This window comes from Conger conger, chromosome 18, assembly GCF_963514075.1.
Source record: "Conger conger chromosome 18, fConCon1.1, whole genome shotgun sequence".
NCBI lineage: Eukaryota > Metazoa > Chordata > Actinopteri > Anguilliformes > Congridae > Conger > Conger conger.
The window spans coordinates 29,730,846-29,747,504 of NC_083777.1; the positions used below are offsets into that span (position 1 = coordinate 29,730,846).

Consider the following 16,659-nt stretch of genomic DNA (forward strand, 5'->3'; position numbering starts at 1 on the left):
CCCTGCCCTGTCCAGTGCACTCCAGAAACACATTGTTCCAGTCTTTTCTTACTTACCCAACAGCACACTAAACATAAAAGAGCAGCACCTAATAATTGAATGTGTTCAGATCTGCTGTGAGGTTATTCAGTTTTTTCAGTTAACCCAGAGTGTGCAAACAAGAAGTTTTTAAATTAAACCTGAATTTGTCTGCGTGTTATGCAGTAAAACGGAGCGTGCCCTGGTGTAAAAGCCTGCTGTGACCAAAAAACCAGCTTGAGAATTCCAGCTACCAGCTGTTTCAAAACATAGCTTGAACAGTTTTTGTTTTCAGCAGAGTGTATTTACTGTATATGGAGTCTCAATGCTATGAATACTCTCTCTTACAGTAGGTATGTGACTGCCCTGTGTGAGATGTAGGATCTAGTATCTTCTACTGTGGTTCGTTAGGGTCACCTTCCCTCATATTGTAATTGATGTACTCCGGTAGGAAAGATAAGAGAATGACTCATCTCTGGCCATCTGTTCCAGCCCCTCTAATCTATACTCTCCCGATCTTCATGTGTCCTTGTACCTCGAGTCCGTTCCTTTATTGTTCTCGTGTCCACCCGAAACCAGGCACACATACACCCCAGTAAATACACACCCACCCCCCACACACTCACACACACACACACACACACACACACACACCTACAGCACACAGTCAGGGTAAAAGTCAGGGGGGGGGGGTATTTACCAACATGGTCTACACATGTTTCTCCGTCAGTCAGTCACCGTACTCCTTTACGGACGAGTCTCGTGCGAGGCAGGGTTTCATGTACAACTGTACAGCGGGTTTGGCCGTAGCGGGGATCCCCTCGGTCAGCGCCAGGCTGGGTTATCCGCAGAACTGAAACATGAGAGCACTGAGCTCAGGAGGCTCCGCAAACAGAGGGCCGATGCCTGAGGGGAGGTTTGGCGGAGAAGCGATGCTTCAAGGCGGGCTCCTAACTGTCGAAATGTCCGAGCGGTGTTCAGGGAGGCTGGGCTGAGACAAGACACTGAGAAAAAAAAACAAAAACAAAGGACTAACAAGAAAAAAGTCAAATGAAAGGGTAAACCGAGGGAACAGAAACGATATGTAGAACAGTATGGAACGCTTCGGAACGGAATGTTCCAGCCCTCCAGAATGTGGTGCAGTCTGGCCAATCGGGCGGCAGGTTGCCGCGGTGACACCGCCAGAGAGTCTCTTTGATCTGGCCGGCAGAGTGCGCCAACCTTTTTACTGGACAAGCGAGAACCGCCATTTTAGGAATCGTTCCAGATTTTATGCACGGCCAAGACCTTCAGAATGTAAACGATTGGTAATAACAGAACAGCAACAGCAGACTGACAATAATAATAATAATAATAATAATAATAATAATAATAATAACAGTTATAATTGATGGTGATAAGATGAATTACAGGTGTGAAATGATAGAGAAGAACACAAACACAAAAACATGAAATGAATAGACATCTTTTTTTGGCATACACTACAGAAGCTTCAGTGGTTATTGGCACTGCCCTAGGGGGGTTTGAGGGGCACATGGTTAACTGCTGACTCATACTACCGACCTGAATTTTTATTATATTTCCTCCTTGGTTTGGTGCCCCCGGGTAAACAGCGCCCTAGGCGACCGCTGTTGTCGTCTGTGCCTAGGGCCAGCCCTGAGTGACTATTAGCTATTTCCATCTTCCTCAGCCTCGAGGTTGAGATCACATATTACATGCATTTCAAATCAGACTGTAATGTAAGTAGCACTCCAGAAGTACTGCAAGTAATTGTAATGCAGAAATGAACACATTACCTCGACCTGGCGTCAAATACTCTTCTGCGCTTCACTGAGCTTGCGTGTATTGGAACCTATGAAATGCTCTCCCACCTTCTGGTCCTCTTGGTTGGCTCAATTGTGCCAGGCAAGATCAAGCAAGCAAGCACAGAATTGAAATCCAGAACAATTACGCATTTGCCTCAGGTCTGATTTTACCCAAAGGGATAAATCACGAAGCATAATCTGTAGAACACGGTCTCCTTACATTTTTAGGAAACTCGTATGCAGAACACAGGGTTGTGAGGGGCTAGAAAGCCCAGGGGCGCGGTCACACCAAACCACACCGTAGAGAAACTGCAGCTGTCAATCAAAACCGCTCTTAGCCACAGATTTGTCAACGTAAACTTCACTCAATGTTCATGTTCTGCATTCAGCCTTCCGCATGACGGAAAAAAACAAACTTCAGTTTAATCGGATAAAGGCTGGGGGCTGAAGAAAGAGCAAGGTTTACTTGTGTTCTGGATGAGCTGAAACCACAGGGAGCCTTGCCCAGTGAGCCTTGCCCAGTGAGCCATGCTAGCGCTCGTAGCCGCAGGTGTGCAGCACAACAGGCCCAACGCCCAGCTGTCTGCTTCAGGTGGAACACGTCAACAATGCGGTTCTAATTTATTCTATTCATCCGAAGAACGGGAAGTACAGGAATAAATCAGAAGTGGTTTTCCATCTGCCATTTTCTGCGGTCACAAGCCTGATTGACTATTATGTTCCACCTTTACAACACAGTTCTTCCGGAGCAGACTCGGTAGATGAACATAGGCAATCAACCTGCCTACTCTAAAGGGGACAATTACATTACACGTCAAAGGCAATTTCTGAATCCGCCCCCCCCTTCTCCAAGACAAACAAATATGATTGAGTGCACTTACGTAAAGGTTTGTTCCCTATAAGCTGTGCAGCGGATGGATATCTTAATGACACAGAGACAGGATGGACCCATGGAAATGGAAATGGAGTGAGTGTGTGTGTGTGTGTGTGTATGTGTGGGTTTGTGTGTGTGAGTGTGTGTGTGTGTGTATGTGTGGGTTTGTGTGTGTGAGTGTGTGTGTGTATGTTTGTTTGTGTGTGTGTATGTGTGTGTGTGTGTGTGTGTGTATGTTTGTTTGTTTGTGTGTGTGTATGTGTGTGTGTGTGTGTGTGTGTGTGTGTTTGTTTGTGTGTGTGTATGTTTGTGTGTGTGTGTGTGTGTGTGTTTGTTTGTTTGTGTGTATGTGTGAGTTTGTGTGTGTGAGTGTGCCAGCTCCTGGCTTTGTGATTGGCTGTTGGCACGTTTCGGGGTAAGGGTGCGCCCCCCGTTCCCCGGGTTCAGAAGCGGGTGCTCTCATGTTTCAGCATGCGGATCTTGGGGAGCCCCCCGGCCCCCCTGTACCCGTAGCCCTGGGGCTGCTCCTCCAGTCACCGGCCGCTGCTGCTGGAGGTGGAGCTACTGCCCGAGCTGGAGCTGCTGGAGCCGCGGTCCTCGAAGATGGAGATCTCAATCTGACCGGCGCGGTCAAGGGCCATCCGCTCTGGTCAGCTCTGCTCTCCGTTTCACCCTATAAGCTTCAGCTCGGCTCTCTGTACGGCCAATCAGCTTCAGCACTGCTCTCTATAGAGCCAATCAGCTTCAACTCTGCTCTCTGTACAGCCAGTCTGCTTCAGCACTGCTCCCTATACAGCCAGTCTGCTTCAGCACTGCTCTCTATAGAGCCAATCAGCTTCAACTCTGCTCTCTATACAGCCAGTCTGCTTCAGCACTGCTCCCTATACAGCCAGTCTGCTTCAGCACTGCTCTCTATAGAGCCAATCAGCTTCTGCTCTCTATACCGCCAATCGGATTCAGCTATGCTCTCAATACAGCCAATCAGCTTCAGCTCTGCTCTCTATGCCTGTTTTTTTTTTTTGTTCTTTTTTCTGTGAAGCATCTTTGCGGGTTTCTTGTAAAAAGCCAATTTTCCTCAGAATGATACATGAATAAATATGAAATCATATTGAAACACCTGCTCCCCATCTGCTGTGAACAGAGGCACTGATGTCCGCAGCCTATTAGAGGCATCGTTGGCTGACTGCAAATGAAGACGGCTTATGGGAATAGTTTTTCTTTCGCTCTGTCTGAATCAATGAATGTCAATAAATGTAGTACAATATCCAATCATAAATATGTTTGGGCTCATGAAATGAGAGCCGAAGCCGAAGTTGGTATTAAATCCAGAAACGGACATGGTCCTCCTCTCCCCCTGCCCTGTTAGACCGCACACGGTCCTCCTCTCCCCCCGCCCTGTTAGCCCGCACCCCTCCCAGAAAGGATACCACTCTCATGCCCCTCTCGATGGGGTCGGTGAGGAGCAGGCCACGGGGGGCGTAGATCTTCTCGTTCTGCTCCTGGATGTACCTGGAGATCTTCTTCAGCACCTGTTTTGGTTGCGTGGGGAAAATTACATTTGATTTCAGTCATCTCGGGAAATTAATTTCAGTTAATAATGTGCAGCATGTTTTATGACGATTTTTCAATTCATAAATTTGATTTGAATTGATTTCCTGAACACTTGACCAAATTAAATGACTCCAACCCTGAAGGATCCCCTCGCGCCTCCATCACACAGAAACCAGAGCTGTTGAGATCCAGAACCAGACCCAAAGAGTCAAGATCCAGAATCAGCCCAAGAATTTGGGTACCAAGGCCCAAATCCAGATCAAGACTCCAGCTCTAACAAAAACGCAACACACACACACACACACACACACACACACTCATATACACACACACACACACACACACACACACACACACACACACACTCACACACACACTCACACACACACACACACACACACACTCATATACACTTCCCAGGGAAGATTACCCTATTCAGGCCAGCCCAGCGAACCCCCATATTTCGAGGGGCCCCGGGGGACTGAAGCTCCACACAGACAGAGCCCAGAACTTGGCTTTGAAGGGCCAGATATTCCTCTCTTGGCCCAAAAGTACACCCCAGTGTTTACCCCGGCCTGTTCTTGTGTGGTCTCTTATCAGCTGTCATCACTGCTGCATGCTCTCACGACCCTGAATCGCATCTTTCAATGACAGCACTTTTTTAAAGAAGAAAGGACAAACAATCGTATCTGAGAACTGCACTATAGAGAGCAATTCAAATCTTGCACATTGCACAAATTTTTTTTTACGAAACATGAAAGAAATTTTGCTGTCCAGGTCAGAGTTTATTGTGTTTATGATTTGAGTTCAGGAGAGAGGGAGGAATCTTCGATTTTCCTTCTCTTTTTGTTCCATTTTGCGGGTTCGTAAAATGGGATGTAAATGAGCTGGGTAACTGTGTGTCCTTCTGGAGGGTATCTCATTGCAATGGAAGAGGCGTTTAGGTTGGCGAGGACCAGCACAGCCAGTGGTGAACAGGTGCAGGATTCAGCAGAGCAGTGTGTCAGGGCACCATATCAAGTCCTTTCATTTGGAAAAGCGTTTCATTTGATGCCAGTAGGCGTGTGCAGACGGGTCCTCTCCAACGCGTCGTGGGCACATGATGGGAAGAACGCGGCACGCTACATCGCCAATACGATCAGGAGGGAAACCAAATGTAAAAATGCTGTAAAATCCAGCTATGCCAGCTTGAAAACTGAGCTGGTATGAGCTGACCAGCCAGCATGTACAAGCTAGCTGGTCTTTAAAGCTGGTCTAGCTGGGTATGAGCTGGTCAACCAGCATGGCCAAGCTAGCTGGTCTTTAAAGCTGGTCTAGCTGGGTATGAGCTGGTCAACCAGCATGGCCAAGCTAGCTGGTCTTTAAAGCTGGTCTAGCTGGGTATGAGCTGGTCAACCAGCATGGCCAAGCTAGCTGGTCTTTAAAGCTGGTCTAGCTGGGTATGAGCTGGTCAACCAGCATGGCCAAGCTGTTTCAAAACCTAGCTTGAGCTGTTTTTTATATATACTATATAGCAGGGCAGTATTCTTGACTCCTCTATTTAGCACATATTACAGTCAGACTCACACACAGTTCTGGGAGGGGAGGGGGCAGCTGCAGTCGTGAGAAGCAGGACCCAGACCCGAACAGCAGTGCAGCCAGCCAGTCCATAATTCGTGACAACCTGACATCGTTTCCCGCCAGATTTCTCGTCTATGTGACGCCTAAATAATGCAATAAACCCAGAACATTGCTCAAAAAACGAAGCAGTTAAACACTTAACCGGCAAATTTGGAGAATTAAGGAGATTGTAAATTCTAAAAGGAAAGGGAGAAACTGCAATTAAATATTTTGGTTTCCTTTTTGGAAGAGGCATTTGTTCAGTAATTTATACAGAATATGCCTATGTTTAATAAATCAACTTCTATTATATCATGGAAAGGAGAAATATTATTTTTATGTGGTTGGCACTGGTATTCAGACTCTGATCTGAGGCTGGGCTTTTGGGGAAATGGAATTGGCACAGGGTTGTGGTCGCACCCCATTGAAGGCCTCTCAGTGTAGACCAGTACTTGGAAAGTTATGGTGATCATCCAACACATACATTTCTGCAGTTTGTAACGTTATTTGCCTGGAATGTTTTTCTTTTCGCTGTTCACGGAAGTTGTCGGGAACAAGTTCAAAGAACATTCCTCTGCATTATCTCAAGACTGAAAATTCCCCCAGGTTTCTGGGAACGCTGCACCAGCTGGAATGTCGGGATGTGTCAGGTCCGTGCCCCTTCTCCTATTGTTTTTTCCTTATCTGCTTTCTCTCTGGCCCCCCACTCCTTATATGCATTTCCTTGCTGTCTTGTCCCAGCTGCTTCTCGTTATCTGTTCCCCAGCACTCACACCTGTTAATCGTTTAGCTCATTTGTTCGTTTATTTAAACCTTTTTTTTGTTCTTTGGTTGTTAGTTCGTCAGTTCTGTTCACCAGGTTCTTCTCCGTTCCGTTCTAGCCTCTGTTTTACGTCTGTTTATATTCTGTTCTGTTTTTTGATTTTTAGATTTCTGGATTTTTGTTTTGACCCCTGCCTGGCTCTTTGGATTCTGTCTTTGGATTGCGATCTCTGCACCTCTGCCCCGTTTGGACTGACCACCCGGTTTTTTTTGGAACTTTGCCTGTCTGGATTACGCTCTGTCTGCCCCTTATCAGCCGGCTTCATCAAACCTGCCGTTTTCTCACAACCCCTGAGTCTACGCTCGGTTCCTCTGTCCCGTGAACCTGAGCGGATGGTGGGGATGTGAGGGTGGCGGCTGACCTTTTCGTAGCGGGTTTCCATGCAGAGGAAGATGACGTAGGCCGTGGCACAGGCCATGCAGCCCTCCAGGTAGGACTGGCCCCCGATCTTCTCCGCCTCCGCGTAGAACCTATTCAGCGTCTTCACCGTGTCCTCAAACAGGGTGCGCTCGATCTGCCCGCAGAGGTCAAAGGGCATAGGTCAACACGTCCGCTCAATCTGCCCACACAAGCCAAAGGGCGCAGGTCAGTGTTTCAGGAGTGCTTGTGACTTATTTTCCAAATGTCTATGAAAACCTGACCAGGCAGTAATATCCCTCTACCATGCCAGTTGCTCTGGGTGCATGCAAAATAAATGTGATGCGCTGAAACTTTCTTTAGCAAAACTCATTTATGTACTCTTTGCATCCCTGAGCTATCCCATTGGTTCCCATGTCAGCAATTAAACATGCCTTTTGAAAAGAGACAGACGGCATTTTAAATTAAACTGCATTAAAGATAAAAAACTAAAGAGCTAGAACACTGATGTGGAATTAAACGATGAGGGCTCCTCTCCCGGGAATGAGGGAGGGGTGTCCATTCCCTTCTCTCCCCTCGTCTTCCTCACCTTCATCTTCGTCTTCGGCAAACCCATCATTTCAACACTGGTAACCAAGGGAACCGAACGATGGCAGTTATTTTCTAAAAATATCCTTCCTGTTTGATTCGATCTGAGCGCCTGCTGTTTATTTGGATGCCCTAATGTTTTATTAACACTTCAAATTCATTAGGGTGGTCCCACAAAACTGAAAGTTCAGGTCAATAGTATTCCCTCTGTTCTTTCTCTCTCTCATTCCCTGCTCTCTCTCTCTCATATTCCCTGCTGTCTCTCTCTCTCTCATTCTCTGCTCACAATGTGTCTCCGAGTTTACATTAAGGAAAATTAAATGGAAATTGCCTCGATGCTAACATAAAATGTACACTAATGTCTCTAATCACAGATATGCTGACACTTTAAACAAATGTAATTAAACAAGAATAAAATGTTTTGTTTATCATATGCTTTCTATGCTCAGGAACATGAGAGTTTGAGACACACACACTCACTGTTTATCACAGCTACATAAAAATTCAGCTGCCTGCAAACATTAGAAAGTCTGCCTGTCAGTGTCTTAGAATTACAAGCAACAGTAACTCAAATGCTAAAAATACTGTTTCTTCATTCTTTTTTCTTTTCTTGTTGTGTACATTGACATCCTGAAAGCACCACTGAGTCATTATCGCCATAGCAGTAGACCTGGCCATTATCAGGCATTTCGCTTTTCATAGCCATTAGGTGACTCATGGAGGTCAACAACCTTGTCTCATTTCATTCTCTGACCTACGCCACGTTGATGGATGACTGAGAGACTTTGACGTGCGCGTCGCCTCAAATTTATACCACATTGCATCACAGAGTTCCTAGAAGTTCAGATGATTCACTTTTCAAAGTGATGACATTTCTTTTGAACAAAAGTGTTAGAATGAAAGGTTAGATGCCTCTCATACTTCGACTACAAGATCAAGTCGATGAATAACCATGTAGCTTTTTTCCCCAGAGACTTTTTTTAGCTCATCTTTATCAAGGTGCCAACAATTCCAATATAGACAATACTGTGCGTGTGTCTGTGTGATTAAACAAAACGGGTATTTGTGTGCCTGAGTTTTTCATTCATCAGACTCCCTAGAACACTGCCCCCCACGTCAAACAGCAACTGCAAGTTTTCCAGAAGCAATAACCAGGAAAATTGGCCTGTTCCGGCATTTCACCCAATGTCTACTGGGATAGGCTCCAGCCACCCTGACCACCCAGACTAATCGGAAACTAGGAAATAGACGGATTGGATGGATTAACCCAGCCCACACCCTCTTAGCTTTAGTGGTAGTCGTCTGGCAGGGACGAGGTCCATGGCGGTAAGGCCGTTGAGGGGGGAACGGGGGAACAGCGGTAAGAGACAGTGCCGGCACGCTCACCCTGCTCTCCAGCTCGGAGGGCAGCTTCCTCTGGAACCTGCAGCCAGTCCCCTCACTGTAGTCCCTCTGGATGAACACCTTAGTGGCCAGGGAGGCGCTGAGCTGCATCTCCTGCAGGTTGTGGAACTGCGGAGAGAAGAGGCAGCTTGGTTACCTATACAGGTGCTGTACCTGGCAGCCTGAGAACAGGTCACCTGGCTGGCAGGATGGAGAGCAGTTCTCCTGGGGCGGCATTGGCTCAGGCGGTAAGAGCAGTCGTCTGGTTGACAGTTCCATCCCACCCTGGGTGTGTCCCTGAGCAAGACACCTAACCCCCCCAAATGCTCCTGATGAGCTGGTTGGTGCCTTGCATGGCAGCCAATCGCCGTTAGTGTGTGAGTGTGTGTATGACTGGGTGAATGAGAAGCATCAATTGTAAAGTGCTTTGGATAAAGGTGCTATATAAATGCCGACCATTTACCATTTACCCATGTCGTGTTCCTTGTGAACTCGGAAGTTAGTCGCACCGACATACTGTAGCTTTCCAGTGGTTATCCTCATCACAAGCTTTTGCAAAATTGCAGCTGGCTGTTGCTGGTTCTAACACCTTCTGAGCTACAATATACACCGTTCATTGGGATATAAAAAACCTATTTGGGGGTTAACCTATATTGCGCATTCCGACATTTCAGCCAGTTTGAATGACGACAGTTTCAGTCCGATGTGAATAACCCTGCAAATACGAGAGGGAGAATGAATACCCCACAAAACAATGTGAAGTATTTTTAAGCGAAGGAGAACTTTATATGAATACGTAACATTCCATGCCTATGCTTGGAGGTTGTGTCAGTGAAGCAGGGTTTTGTTGGCTGAGCAGATTGCTGGTCTGTTCCAGAAGGTTCTGCGGGCTGACGCAGGAGGAATGTGAAATGTGCATCTCTGTCAGCAGCTGGAAGATCCCCTCGTAAATTTCCCTCTCCCTGCCAGACGGATTTTTACTAATTAAACAAACCGGGACCTTTGCCGTGTAACCACTACTCTGTCGCATACTGCTTCACCCAATCCCTACGCCTGAGATTGCATTCTGAGACTGGCTCTCTGGGAAATCTGTTTCAAAATATTTATGCATGAAGAGGAATATTAAATTGGTGGTAACTCCCTTTTGTATCATATGGACAAGTTTACATTACACTACATTAATGGCATTTGGCCAGACACTCTTATCCAGAGCACAGAGTACAGTTGATTGGACTGAGCAGGAGACAATCCTCCCCTGGAGCAACGCTGGGTTAAGGGCCTTGCTCAAGAGCCCAATGGCTGTGCGGATCTTACTGTGGCTACACCAGGGATCGAACCACCGACCTTGCGGGTCCCAGTCATGTACCTTAACCACTACGCTACAGGCAGACCATGTTTATGAACAAGAATCGTGACTGAAGATTATTAGCATGTCCTTGCTGAAAAACGATTTCATTATTATGAAAAGCCTTCTATTTATATCTCTTTTCTGCATGTGTGTATAAGTACTGTAACAGCACATTTTATGTATGTAGGCTACATCCCACAGATTAATAGTCACAGATATAGCGGAACACTATGAAATATGCTACTGCCACACGCCTGTGGTTCTTATTACCTCACTGAATGCAGCATGTTGATGTAACACTACTATGGTGACTGGAAAGGTGTAATCTCAATTTTCACTCTGTCTGGACAACCTCATCTCTTCTGTGTCTTCTAGCTGCCTCTCACTCTCACTCTCTCGTGCTCTCTTGCCCTCTCGCTCTCTCTCGCTCTCTCTTGCCCTCTCTCTCGCTCTCTCTTGCCCTCTCTCTCGTTCGCTCTCGCTCTCTCTTGCTCTCTCTCACTCTCTTGCCCTCTTGCTCTCTCTCGCTCTCTCTCGCTCTCTTGCCTTGTCGCTCTCTCCCGCTCTCTCTCACTCTCTCTCGCTCTCTCCCCTTCTGCCCAAAGCTGTGGAGATAACTTGCTTCATCAGTACAGTGTGTTTCTGCCATGCTGATTAACGCCATAGACTATCGGGAAATATGGACCAAGTGCCTGTTGCGTCACCCACTGACTATCTATGGGCTCATGAAAAGCATTTTTGAAGCCCAGAATGTTGTAGAATTTGGATCCAGAGACTGTGCAGTAGGGAAGCCGATGCAGCTCCTCTGCTAAGCGAGAGAGAGGGAGAGAGAGAGAGAGAGAGAGAGAGAGAGAGAGAGTGATGTAATCTGTCCCTGATTCATCCACAAAGTGTTTCTGTATTGTCCTAATAACAATCAGCACACAGGGGGACAGAGTGGGTTTATTTGAATTCTATTTTGGCTTAGTTCTCCACACAGATGTGCACACCGGCGTTAATTCACTCCTGTATTGGATCGCAGTGAAATGTTTTCGTGAAGGACACGCGTGCATACAAGCGCGCCTGCAGACTGCAGATCGCGGCCGTTCTGTAATTAAGATGTATTTGGCACGTGATCCTGCAGCAGACGGGCCCTTCTCACACACACCTGATGCCGAGGGCAGCCCATGGCAGAAATGATCCCTCCGGGCTGCGTGAATGGAGGGGGGGGGGTAACACACCCAAAAAAGACAGCCTTCCACAGAGAAGTGACGCCGTGATCTGATGAGCTCTCCCAGTCTGCCCTGGACTCTTGTTGTGACTGTTTTGGGACTGGTTCTGATGTTGTTACGGTTTTGGAAGGGCCACCATTACACACCAAATATTTGGACATGAAGAGGACACTAGGGGCTCTTATGTTTCACCTCCTTTTTCCTTCTCTGCCTGACTGGGAAATCGATCAAACCGCCATCTTTAAGGAAATTGTTAAACGTTCCTTTTAGGAGTTGGAAGCCAAAGTTAAGAGGCTCCCAAAGTTGTTATTTTTTTATTGTATTTTCTTTTAGCTAGAAAACATCAGCATATCTTTTGCGAAAGTATTTTTTTGGAAAGCCTGACGTATAAATGACCGACCTGTGGATCCACCTCTCCCCATCTGCCACGTTTATAACTGACGTGGCTTCCAACTGACGTTTGAAGGAGCGAGGACATTCCATTTGGCCAATTCACATTTTTCTTCAATTTTTCTTGTTTTGCCTCCCATGAAGGGTGGAGCTGAGGGCCAGGAAAGCAGGAAGGAGGGGAAGAATAAGCGATTGGGAAGAGCTCTGGGACTGGAAATGGCCTGACTCTATAATGATAACTCTTCTCCAGGAACTGGGAGGGGAACAAATGATTGAACGGTTCGAGAGCCCTGTCTCTTGGCCCGGCTCGCCCGCACGTTGTTCACATTAAACGTGTCCTTCGTAATTAATGGGGTCTGGCTGGGGACGCTGGCATCCAATCAGAGGCACAGGCTCTAGGGGCACCCAATCAGAGACACAGGCACTGCTGGCATCCAATCAGAGACACAGGCACTGCTGGCATCCAATCAGAGGCACAGGCTCTAGGGGCACCCAATCAGAGACACAGGCACTGCTGGCATCCAATCAGAGACACAGGCTCTGGGGGCACCCAATCAGAAACACAGGCACTGGAGGCATCCAATCAGAGGCACAGGCTCTAGGGGCACCCAATCAGAGGCATGGGCACTGGAGGCATCCAATGAGAGGCACAGGCTCTAGCCCTGCCCAGTGCTGGAAGCGGCCCTCGTCGATACTGCTGCTACCTATGTTCCGCCGTACACACAGATGGAGTGACAGCTCCCAGCAGCTGTTTTACAGCTATCAGATCCTGTTACTGAAATCAAGGTCCTCGAGGGCCGAGGAACAGCTGGCTTCCCACACTCCCTGGGAGACAGGTGTGAAGGCAGTCTGGCCTCTGTGTTCAAAGTCGCTCTGGATAAGAGCATCTGTAAAACGCTCTTGGTTTTCACGATTTTATGCCATTTTTACATTTCATCTGTGCTTGCAAGGCGTTTTTAAATTAATGTCAGCATTTGCGAACCATGCAGTTCTGTACACATGGACAGAAAGATCCTATTTTCATCACTCAAGGTTATGGAAAAAACACAGAGGCTAGACTGAATAGCAATGCAATATGAAAAAAAAAACAGCACTTACTGTAGGTTAAAAAGGCTTGAAACCTGGCCATGATGTTGACATTATAAACCGTTTGCCGATCAGAATAAGCAAAAACTGCACAACTGAGCAGGCAGCAACTGTCACTTGTCCTTGTGAGAAGGTCAGAAGGTCTGCGCGGCTATCTGAGATGCACTGCGAGTGTTTTTGGGCCTCCGCTGACTCCATAAGACACTCATATGTTTGGCTTCTATATGCAGCAAAGCGTTGACACACAAACATCCACAAACAACACGTGATGTCACCGCCACGAGGGGAACTGTAATTAAAAACGTGATTATGGCAATGAGTGAGGCCGTAAGGAAGTAAGATCACGCAACACCCACAGGGATCGATCACAGCTCCATCAGTTCAGCATTCAGTACCCACTGTGGACAACCTCTGTCAGGTGCGCTCGGTCTGTGCTTAGCGCAGGCGTTTAAGCAGCGGTAGTGTCGCTCGACTGAAATCGCAGGAGGTTAATGAACATTCGATTGTCACCCGACGTAGACTGTGGTCGCTATCCTGAGCAAAAAGTATAAATGCACTCTACAGTCATCCAGAGTATGAAACAAATGTCACTGCGACTGGACTACAAACTGGCCTGTATTGATATTGTTCTGCCCATGTCTGCAGTACACAACCCACTTCCCCTGTAGACTTCAGAACCTCTGCAGCAGCCGTCTGGGGCCGGAGCGGTCATCCCGTCTGGAAGGACAAACTGGCCGAACAAGCCTCGGCCTGCCCATTATACAGCCTGGCCTCGTGCCCGTGATCCTCCGTCCTCTAATGGGAAGGGGTTTGCTGTCAGCAAGAGTGGCTGAAACAGGAACACAACCCCAACAACAACGACAACCGGAATACACAGCAGGAACCCACAGGAGGCTCAGAGCCCACACAATTAGCCAGGCAAAAATGTAGGACTGTGAGACCACAACAAACCCACAAAGAGCCAAAATGTCCCCTGAATGGCAACTCTTACAACGGGAGATATTTCCTCTGAAAGACTGAAGCGCTCGTGTTTTATGGACCACCTACACGTTTATTGTGCAAAAATGTCTGGATGCCGAATCAAAATGCAAAATGTTGGCATTCGTAAACATACCCCAGCTGTTAGCTCATATTGGCCACAAAACAGATCTGGGTTAAATATGTAATTGCTTTGAATTCAGATACATTTCTACACTTCACTGGGCCTGTCTGGTGTACTGGAACCAATTAAATACTCTCAAAAAGTACAAACCCCACCCACTGGTCCTCTTGGTTGCTTTAATTGCGCCAGACAAGATCAATTGAGCACAGGTAAGTATTTGAACCCAACACAATTATGTATTTGACCCAGGTGTGCTTCGCATGAAGGGCTTGCCTTGCACATAATTCGAGCGAGATAACAAGCAAAGCCAATAATTACATGGCATTACCGTAAGCCTTACTGCCGTCGTCTTACTGTCAATGTTACTGGCTTTTATCTAGCAATCAAAGGTAAAGCAGATTCATTTGAAAGCCAAATGAGCCAAATGGGACCTACAGAAACGTGTTTATATGGGCTACGTCTTCCGCAAGGGTGCGTCAGCCCCCGTTCTGCAAACAGCGCCTTGGGAAAACGGCCGCACATCTGCGCACATCTAGAGCGCTGGTTTAACACTGCCCCGTTCTTCCCACCGCTACGGCGGTGCTGGGAGCTCGGTGTGTAATTAATCAAGGACCTGTCTTGTTGCTCTGGAGACGAGCCCCCACTGCCGCCGCGGATTCTTATCGGCGGAAACGTGCGCCGTGGTCGCGAGCGCTGCTCGTGCGGCCACCCGAAGACGCTCCCTGGGTGCACGAGAACCTCAAACCCAGGGAGCGTTTCTGAGTGGCCACACCAGTTTAGAAAGGGCTCTACCAATCAAACACTTTTCCTCGATTTAATTTAGAACTCTTATAGTAATACGCATGCACACACACACACACACACACACACATCTACATGTAGGAATATGTATGCAGCAATATATTTTGAAATAGATTTTTTCAAAATTGCTTATTATTTTTTCAAAAAAGTTTAGATTTTTGCAACACATTGCAGTATATGTTTCCTGAAGGGCAAACATGGGCACTCTTCAAAACCTGCAGCCATTCCCCACCCCTCATACAGGACCCTTGTAAAGGAAATTGCTTTCACTTTTATAGAGTATGTAAAGAATCCATCATTACAATCATTTCCTGGAATGAAGAGCACGTATCTCCTACAATATTAACTATGATTGTTGTGCATTGTAAGGTCAAGTGGTAAAGTAGCCTGCAGCATACAAGTCCTCTTAATTCGTAATTCATCCGGATGTCGAATATATCGCGGTCGTGTTAGAATTCACTAACGCGGGCTTCCTGTTCTTACTAGGAGCCTCTGTCCACGGTCCTGACGGGTCTCCGCGTCTGGCGGGGTGAATCCCCCGTCAGTACAACGCCGTGACCTGGCACTGATCGCGCACAGCTCCTCGATTCATGTCCTACACTGGAAACAAACGTCTTGTGTTTTCCCTTGAATGTAAAACACCCTCCAATGTATAACAACCCCGCACCCTGAATTTCCAGTTGTATAGCTAGCCTACCCGGTGTTTGAAGCTGAAAAACCACAACTGCAAAATAAAAATAAAAATACAAAAATATGTTCAGTGTTTAATTAATTTTGAATTGATTTGTGTCGCTTAATTACAGGTTTGAACCCCAAGGTGAACACCAATCCACTTCAAGACTTTTAACGTTAATGCACCATGTCCATCGCATGTATTCCGGAATATTGTCTTGTTCAAAGTAATTCCCGAGAATGACCTCTCAACAAAATAAATAAAATCTGATAGAATTTACATGTGCAAGTAAAAACATCTGTTAATCATCTTTGTCGCAGTTCGGTGTAATTTACATGTGTCTGAAGCAGAAGAAACCCTCTTCGTGCACTTGTAGCTTTTGCGTGCTATAGGCTAATGCTATAATTCAACAAATTGACTCAGAATAAGACGCTAGACTTGCTTTCGATTTTCCTCTAATTGTTGCCTACTGCTTAAATTAGGTAAATTGTCTGCCTTTTATTTCGATTTAGCTGTGGGGCAGGTGCATTGGAATTTGCCAGACACAATCGTCCCCTTCAACAGACATGTGTATCTCAAACTAATAACATAATTATTCGCCCGAAAAGAATCCGCATAATGCATTCAGTATTACTTTGCGTTCTCGGTAGAAGCACTGTCCAGGTAACAGCATTCGTGTATGTGGAATAATAATCTTACCTCCGTCGCCATGTTGCCATTAGACAGTCGAGGATCTGTCCCGGTGCTGAAATCGTTTCGGCGATCTGTAGTGGGACAGCACGACGGAGCTTCGCTGGAGGGAGGGGCGACGTGCCCAATACACGCAGGGAATATCACTCGCCCTTCATTAGTCTGGAGCGAAAACGGAGCGAGTGAGGCTGCCCGTCGGGTTCCGCTTCTGCCACCAACGTGGAGACTATGAAGTGGAGACATGGAGCGGTGTCCATGCGTTGTCCATGCGAACGCTTGGTAAAACAAGGCTTAAATCATTTGGAGAAGTTGTTTGTTTCTTTTTTTTCCCGTTTGATTTAAATTGTGTGTAGCAGTTTC

The 16,659-nt window shown here is 46.8% G+C and overlaps 1 protein-coding gene across 1 annotated transcript; it reads right to left on the reverse strand.

Moving 5' to 3' along the window:
• Positions 1–3,042: 3,042 nt before the first annotated feature.
• LOC133118617 (golgin subfamily A member 7B-like) lies at positions 3,043–16,439 on the reverse strand. The gene is made up of 5 exons (XM_061228734.1): positions 16,309–16,439; positions 9,002–9,127; positions 7,032–7,184; positions 4,125–4,226; positions 3,043–3,314 (listed from the first exon to the last, which is right to left on the reverse strand). The coding sequence occupies exons 1-5, from the start codon at positions 16,318–16,320 to the stop codon at positions 3,231–3,233; spliced, it is 477 nt and encodes a 158-aa protein (XP_061084718.1). The 5' UTR covers positions 16,321–16,439; the 3' UTR covers positions 3,043–3,230.
• Between the last annotated feature and the right edge of the window lie 220 nt (positions 16,440–16,659).